Here is an 8,392-nt window from a genome sequence, read left to right as displayed (position 1 = left end):
CCATGAGACAGTTATTTGGTCCAACATGCGACACAGCGGTAGTGGCACGGCATTTGGTTTCTGAGGATCCCGGTTTCCCATTGTTGGAAACGCTGGTGAGAGTGGAAGGTCCTAATCATTCTTGGAGCAGCCTGAGGGAGGTTATGAACAAGTCAGCATCTCCAGCCCCATAATCCCCACCAGTGTGGTGGCTGTAGCATATTCAGCCCAGTGGGCACATGGTTGCTAGGAAAGCTGCCTGAGCCCCAGAGCAGCCAGATGGAAGCACCCCACGAGGCACTCAGGCATGGCTTTGATCAGCTTTCACCCCCACAAGACCTGTACTAGGAAAGTGACTTATGTGGCTAGTACCACCTCTGGGAGTAAAGGACCTGCTGCTCATTTTACCCTGAAAACACAACAAGCAAGTAACTGCTAGTCTGATTACCCTTAGCAATAGCCTAATTTTCTTTGGTGCAAACCAGTGCTCATGTTCATTCCCCCCTTTACTTCTAGCTGCTTTTGTTTCCATACTTCTCTATCTTCAAGAAGGGCAAGCTTAGTAAATGCTAAAGCCATTGGCTTTCCGACCACCTGAAGAAAGGAAACTAATGCAATAATAGATGCTTCTTACCAAAAAAGCCTGTGAAATTGAAGTATCCTCATTAGTGGATATCATTGTTAAGAAATTCCTGTCCTTTATTTAAAACAGTGGAAGAAGTTTATTATAACTTTAAATAGCTTCCTGCTCCATATCTGGAGTTCAAGGCAACTACTAGGATTACCTCCTACTTTATAGTTTTTGCCAGCTTGCCTTCTAGAATCACTCAGTATCTTTCTTTAGGTAAGCAAACTTCAGAAATTATTTTTGGGGAAGGAAGGGGAACAATAATAAAAAAATCCACAGCCACAGGAGTTCCATACTGGTTGTAATGATATATTCCAAGCTTGTGTGGTTTTTACATTTATATAGTTTACATTTTGCTTGACCCATAAATAATACTTGCAAGATTAAGAGGGCCGTAGAGAGTATTTACATAGCCCCACCATGCATATAGAGCTTTTAATACCTAGTAGACAAAATTAAGCTGTTTTGCACTGAACATTTTTCAACTTAAACCCCCTGACTAAAATACAAGCAATATTTCATCCATAACACTGCTGTTAAACCCCTAACAAATCTAGTTTGATATGGTAACAAACTTCTTCAAATTCAGGGATATAAAAATATTCAGATTTTAAAATTTTAACTGTACAATATGTACATTAGTATTTGCACTGTTAAATTATGAATACATTTAAGCCTATGAAATACTACATTATAAATATCAACCTTTTTTGACTTAGAATTGCAGCTAATACATTTTAAAACCTGGATAATGCATGTGAAAAGACACAATTCTGGAGCCTAATCCTTTAAGCCCGTATGAAAATATTTGTTACATAAGTAGATCCATTGACTTAAATGGGGTTACATGCCTGAGCAAAGGACTCCAGCAGTGGTACCTCTCTCACTGCTGAGGGGTGGGAGCCATGGCAGAAAAAACATCACCACTCATTGGCAGCTAAGTCCAGTTCCAGAAGCTGAATTATTATCTTCCTTTAAACAGGCATGAAAAAAACCCCAAACCAAAACCAACCACCTTACACTTTCTCAAAAAATTATAGAGGAAAAATGATGAAAGTTAAATGTACAAAACATTCACTGCTGCTCTAGGATACATCAAGGCTTCAAGCATTTCAGCTCCCACATTATGATTTTTGCTTTCTTAAGGAGCATTTTCCCAAATAAAAATCCAGTTTTTGTATGGAAACTTTAATAAGGAAGAGTGAGCTTTATCAATGAAGAAAGGGCACAGTATAGAGCCTTCTTTTTCTTGGCAGCAAGAGGAAGAAGTCAAAGATCACCCTGTGTGTCTCTAGCTACAGCACAGGATGAACATTTTTATTTATTCATCTTTGTCGAATCCTCTCTCGCAGATAATTCAACATAGGTGAATAGTGAGCATAAAATAAAATGTCTACAAAAACTCTGTATTAAGAACTGCAGTAACAGTATTTTGACAGCTGAAACACAGTATGTAAACCTAGCAGTATCTGAGCAGATCATTTGGCATGGTGACATTTCTGTGTGTTACTTTTACAATTTAAACTCTGGCATGGTTATCATTTACAGTGGCAAAGCATTATGAACTTCAGCAACTTGCCTAAGTACAATTATTAATATAAAAAAGATGTGGTTCAAACTGTAGCTACAGAATTGACTGGTCCTCCTAGTTAAGAAATACTAGTAATTAATTAAGATATAATACAATTTTTTCCTTTGTGTCCCCTCTTCTTCTTTGATTTGGTTGTCCTTTGTCCAAACTGAGAACTGGATAATGCAGTAGTTGGACCAGAAAGATCATCTGTATAGTATGGATATCTCAATGACCGTGGCTGTGGAATTGGCTGTCCTAGAAAATATCCTTCCTCTTCAGAATCAGATGATGAGGATGAAGTTGAACACCAGGAGTCATCTTCCTCACCATACAATCCAAAGAACTTATCAACCACCTGATTCCGCAGTGCATAGTCAGACCTGGTATGGGCATATTGTCCATACAGCTCTGCATTTTGAATATAGGCCTGAAGCTCACGTGAGCTTCTATTCTGAATAAAATTTTCATGATCCTGAGGGGAGTAATAACGAAACCTCTCTCTTGGAGAGCATCTTCTTTCTGTGGCCAAATTAAGTGCATTATCTGAACGAGATTTCCTACTTCTTCTGCGATGGTGAGAAGGCCGACTTCCACGCTCTTCAAAATGGTAAACACGCCTACGAGTCCTTTCACTCATGGGAGGCTGACGTATTTCAAGATTCTCATAACTTCCATTATCAATAACATCGTCTGAGAACTTCACTTGTTGTGGTCTAGACTGGGATTTAGATCGTCTCAGTACAGGCACATGCACTGGCTTTTCTTCTGGCAACACTTTTTCCTGACACAACTCTGAGCTCAGACTCTTCAAGGACTCAGTGCTCCGATGGAGCATTGAAGAATTCAGAGTTCCCATGTTGCTCATCTTCTCACAGTCCTCCACCTCCAGTTCTTGGAAAGTTTGCAAAGAATAGAGAGACGGCCGTGGCTTGCCTTCCCCATCCATTGAAGCCCCTGTGGTGGGAATGGAGAAAGGAGGAAAAAGAAAATGAGAGGAGTACCAAAGAGACAAGTATTTTAACAAAATATGAAACATTTCTTGTCACCAAGTGTTTTTTTGAACTATTACCAAAAAATACTCCCTTCATAGTAGAATAAGCTTTGTTTTGACTTAAAACATTTAAGTATTAACTCTGATGACCAAAGAATTATCTGTCATGAGGACATCAAGAACAGAAATTCAATGGGTCGAAAATTTTGAAACATACATACAGGTATACCTTTTAAGAAAAAAGGATTACTTAAAATTATTCTGCAGTCTATGCTTGCCATTCTTAAGGCTAAAATATTTCACAATTCTAGTGTTGCCAAATTCATGTTCCAGGTGTCACAACAGGGAAGCCAAGCTTACTGCCTTGCAAAGAAGGATCCTTACTCTCAAAAAATCATCAAGGGTGTCATGTGCCTGTGATGGTCCTAGGTGCAATACCACCAGTGCCTCCTCCTCCCGCGCCCCCTGAACCAAGCTCCCCATCTCAGTTCCTTCATTGGTGCTTGGCAAATCCAGCCAGCCTGTGGTTGGGCCTCAGCTAGACAAGTAGCTGCCATAATTCAGGTTACAGGAGGAAAGGAAAGGAGACGGTGATCAGACAACTTTTCAAATGGGTCTTAACTGCCTGGTTTGGGCTTTTTGTACAGAAACAGGAAAGGAAGGTTAGCACACACTTTATCCCTTTGGGTAACTTCAATCATGTTTGACAAGAAGGTTCACAAAAGTGCATTATCAGTTTCCCTTTAGTCAGTAAGGAAAAATAAATCCCACAAACCTAATTGCCTAAGGCTAAGAAGTCTACCATCCTTTCAGATTTTCTACATATTTTTACAAGCAAATCAGGAAGTTATCTAAAATGTTTTGTAGATTATCTTTAATATCATCCTAATATATAATGCAACTTCTTATACATAAGGTATGGAAAAATAGTAATTTGCTTAAAGCAGTGGTTTGTATATGATAAATGTGTAGTTGAAGACTGTTCTTATTCTGTTTAACATCATTGCTTAAAGCAAAAAAAAAAAGAGAATTCAAAAGGAAAGGAGAAGAATCTAATAGGATTTAAGTAGCAGAAGCATATCCTGTAAAAGATTATGAGCTTAATAAAAGCTGCTGCCTACCCTACATGCATCTCTTGATATTAAAGCTTTTTAGAAAATACTAAAATGAAAAATTTTCCTTCAAAATACTCCAACACACATGCTTTTGTTGACCTCTCCATCAAAACCATTCACTGATTTCCCCATTACCTGTTATGTTAGACAAAGCCAAGGAATCCATTGAGTCTCGAACACTTTGTTCTTGCTGTTTCAGGTCAGACAAACATTCGAGTGAACCTCCATACCATGGCGCTTGGTCATGTTTGTATCCTGAGGCACCGTGTTCCATGTCTAGCTCCTGGATTTTTCTGCTGCTGGCAGGGCCTGGGTGGCTGCCATATGCAGAGTCTCCCAAACCATCTTGTGACTGGGCCCAGTACATGTCTGATTGATACTTCTTACTTGCTAGGCTTGGATTATTTTTTTTCAAGTCCAACTTGCTCTTGACCATGCTATCAGAAATCCAGTGTTCACTTGATCTAATGTCTACTTCAGTGGGTTGCTGGAAAAGGCTTTTATCGCCAAACTTCAGAAGAAGTTGGGTCATGTAGTCTTCATGTTCAGCCCACTCTTCAGGGTCTTCAGACATTTCTTGCTCTACCCTTCCTTTCCAGAAGTCTTCATTAACAAAGCCTGCCTCTTCCCTTGAAAGGCTTAAATCATCCAGCTTACGAGAAAGAGTGTCATCAGCATTGTCTGAAAGGCCAGGAAATTTGTAATTGAGGGCTGGTGACAGGAGGAGAGACTGGCGGCACTGGTCGGCTGACCGGCTGCTTTTTCCCATGCGGACACTCCTCCTGGAATCTCTGGATCGAGCAGACTGAAATGCAGAATCAGAAGAGTCGGAGGCATGAACATCCTCTCCCAGGCTGCAGGTTTTTGAACAGTAAATCTGCCCTTGCTTTGGAAGGAAAGGGCAGCCAAGCAAAGAGGTCTTGCACTGAGCACAAGAAAAGCAAGTTTCTGTGGCATGCCAGTGCTGTCCATCATAGGTCATCTGAGCATGGTCAACACCTGGAAAGAGAAAAAGCAATGCTGTGGGTCTCTCTAAAAAATTACTTGTAGAATTCATACTTCTGGAATGTGAAATCATTTCATAAATCGGCTTTCCCTTAATTTTTAAGTTTAATGCTTATAAAGGACACACTTACCAATGTGTTCCCCGCAGGTTTCACAGTATTCTGCATAGAGAGATTCAAAACAGTTACAGCAGAACGGCCGCCCATCCTTCATGATGTACCTCTGTCCACCCAGGATTGTTTCACACTCAAGACAACAGAAGTGTTTCATGTGCCAGTGGCGACCTTCAGCTTCTGTACACTCATCAGCAAAAATTATCTTTCCAGAGATAAAAGAATACTTTTAGTTAAGTGGCCTAAACCTCACCTTGGGAATTAGAGCATATAAGATATCCTAACTCTGCAGGTCACACATGAAATTTATTTTTATTTTGCTCCCTTTAGAATACAAAGATAGAAACAACAATCTCCCACAACAGAAATAAAAAGAAAGAAAAACAGTACATTATAAATCCAAAAGAAAAAAAAGGAACCTCGGAACTCAACCATTAAAGAAGCTTCTATAAGGATAATATTTTGGAAATTTTGAGAATGTTCAATTCTAAACGTATACAGGTGTTTGCTTTCTAAATACCATCTTATTGCTTGTAGTATTTCTGGTTTGACAAGAAATTAAATATCCCTCAGCTTTCAAACACATCTATGCAGCAGAGTCCTGACTTCTTAAGTGACTGCATCTGGAGTTAGGAATTTCCAAAGTGGTGCAGTTTGTCAACTGAAAAACAGGAGTGTTTACTTGGCTGTAAAATGTGAATTATTTACCTCATCGCAGGCTGAACATCGAGGCTTGAGAAGTTCAGCGTGGTGTCTGCCACAGTGAATTTTTCCATCTTGGTAGAAGTAGATAAGGTCAACAAGAAGCTCGTTGCATGTGAAGCACACAAAACAGGAGGGATGCCAGCACACACCAGGCCCAGCTCTTGAGGCAAAAACTGCAACTTCACCGCCGTTTATTTTTGTACCGCACTAGGAACAAACCCAGAAAGTGAACACACTTCCCATTCAAAACTACTAGCTTCTTGCATTTAAACTAAGTTAAAACACCAAACCCCATATAAGATTTTATTCCAAAATTCTGACGAGGAAAAAAATATTATCAGTTTTGGTCTAGATGAACTGTATCTCAATGAACCTTCTGTGAATATAAGTTTATTTTATACAAAATAACATTTTAAAGCGTATGTCTGCTTTTTATTTGTCATTACTTTAGTATGAGTCAGCATCAGGGGTTTTTTTTTGAGTAGGAAATATATCAAAGACTCAGTTCATTCCCTATAGTATCAAAGGTTACATTTTGCTTAAGCAAGCACTACCTTCTTTCTTCTTCCATGCAGTTTCAAAAATAATCTTTTGTTGTTGTTGTTTTCAGACATAGACAGAGGTAAGTTTAAATTTTAATACTGACATACTGTAGTTTTACATTATTCAGCCCTGTAGCTAGCTTATGGCACCAGTATGTTACCTGCTCACAAACGGCGTGCATCACTGCTCTGGAGAGTAGTTTTATAGTGCCTCGTCCCAGTGCCTCCTTTTTGCGTTGAGAACTGAACATCTGCAGCTCCTTCTTTTCCTCTTCACTTAACGACTGGCAGTATCTCACCTTCCAGTGAAAACACAGGAGAACTTACATTAGAGACTGAGCTTCTAATGTAACAGATGAGTAAGTAAGTGCATATATGCAAGGAATTCATCAGGCATGCTGCCAATCATCATTAAAATTTACCTGCTTACCTTCTCTATCATCTTAATATTTAGGTAATATGGCCTAACACAAAAATAGTACGGAGAGAGATTTTTTTTTATTACAGGAAAAAACCCACCACAGCAAACTGAGGAGTTGTTTAGACAAGACAAAGATTTTTAGAAGCTAGCCCAAAGTCTGCTGCTAACCTAAAATAACAGAATGAACCTAAAATCAGCCATAACATTGTCCTTTAGATTTATGGTTAAGCTCCCACGACTAAGTGTTGGCGTATACACAAGACCTTAAGTACTGACACCCCCGCCCCTTTCCTTACAAAGAGCTTGTTATTTCCACTTCTACTCCAAATTACACTGCATAACTGAGATGCAAACCTTTTACTATCACAAAGCATTCTTTTTGTGCGCCACAATGCAATTCCAGGAATTTGTAGGTTCCTGGTAATTGGTGGGTGGCTGCAAACACTATAAAACCAACTGGTGTTAAGTTTATTGCAGTGACACCAGCCTCCCTAACAAGCAAAGGCAGTGTCCTTCCAGACAGCTCTTATCTGCACACAAGCCAAGTGGACAGCTGAACAATGGACTCAGTGTACACACCGTGCTGCTTTATAGCTCAGATGCCACTGCAGGCCATGGTTTAGGCTTGTAATAAATACACAGGCAGGTAATTCTCCACGGAAAAGCTGCCAGGGAGACCCAAGCCCTGACAGTTCATCCTAAATTCTGTATTTACCTCGTTATCGTGAGGTGGCAGCTGATAGAGAAGTTGTTTAATCCGGTGTTTCTCTCCAGGGCTGTTAACGTAAGGGACCTTCTCCTCTGGCAAGCAGGCAAAATACAGCTGGACCTGACCAGAGAAATGCAGAGTTCAGACCCAGGGACACACAGGCCCCAAGCACTGCCAGTGTCCTTTGGCTACTGTTTTATCTCAGGTCTCATTTACTAAGGAAGAAGAGGTCACGCTACATTAGACTGTGACAGAGTTTGTGCTGAAAATACAAGACCCAGATGAACCAGCTCAGCAAACCTGAATTCTCTGATAAAACTAGCACCCAGCTGCTGAATTGCTTTTCTGGAATGCAATTTGCAGTGACAATTAGGGGGGTATCATAAATTATGCACATTTAATGTTCTCATTATTCCCACCCCCTTCAGGGCTGGTCAACAACTCCATGGAAATTCTAAATTTCCCTCTGCAATTTACCACACAAGGCACGAAGCTTTCCAGAAAACAGCCACTATATAAACAAATTTAATTTGCTCTCTGCATTTTACACATTGTTGAGACAAAAGCGGTTTTGTAGTCTCCTGCTGATCAGGTTCACCCAAAGCATCAGC

At 40.0% G+C, this 8,392-nt stretch overlaps 1 protein-coding gene across 1 annotated transcript in view; it reads right to left on the bottom strand.

The window, feature by feature from the left end:
• Positions 1-895: 895 nt before the first annotated feature.
• The window catches only part of PRICKLE1 (prickle planar cell polarity protein 1), a 65,296-nt gene continuing 57,799 nt past the window's right edge, over positions 896-8,392 (bottom strand). Inside the window, exons 3-8 of the mRNA XM_053944053.1 lie at positions 7,788-7,901; positions 6,813-6,950; positions 6,113-6,316; positions 5,423-5,609; positions 4,422-5,285; positions 896-3,134 (exon numbers count right to left, since the gene is read on the bottom strand). Coding sequence (XP_053800028.1) covers positions 2,278-3,134; positions 4,422-5,285; positions 5,423-5,609; positions 6,113-6,316; positions 6,813-6,950; positions 7,788-7,901 — 2,364 coding nt within the window. The 3' untranslated portion in view covers positions 896-2,277. The remainder of the gene's footprint in view (positions 3,135-4,421; positions 5,286-5,422; positions 5,610-6,112; positions 6,317-6,812; positions 6,951-7,787; positions 7,902-8,392) is intronic.

Source organism: Vidua chalybeata, chromosome 5, assembly GCF_026979565.1.
Source record: "Vidua chalybeata isolate OUT-0048 chromosome 5, bVidCha1 merged haplotype, whole genome shotgun sequence".
Lineage (NCBI taxonomy): Eukaryota > Metazoa > Chordata > Aves > Passeriformes > Viduidae > Vidua > Vidua chalybeata.
The sequence above is the reverse complement of the archived record's forward strand: the minus strand, read 5'-3'. Positions and strand labels throughout refer to the sequence as shown.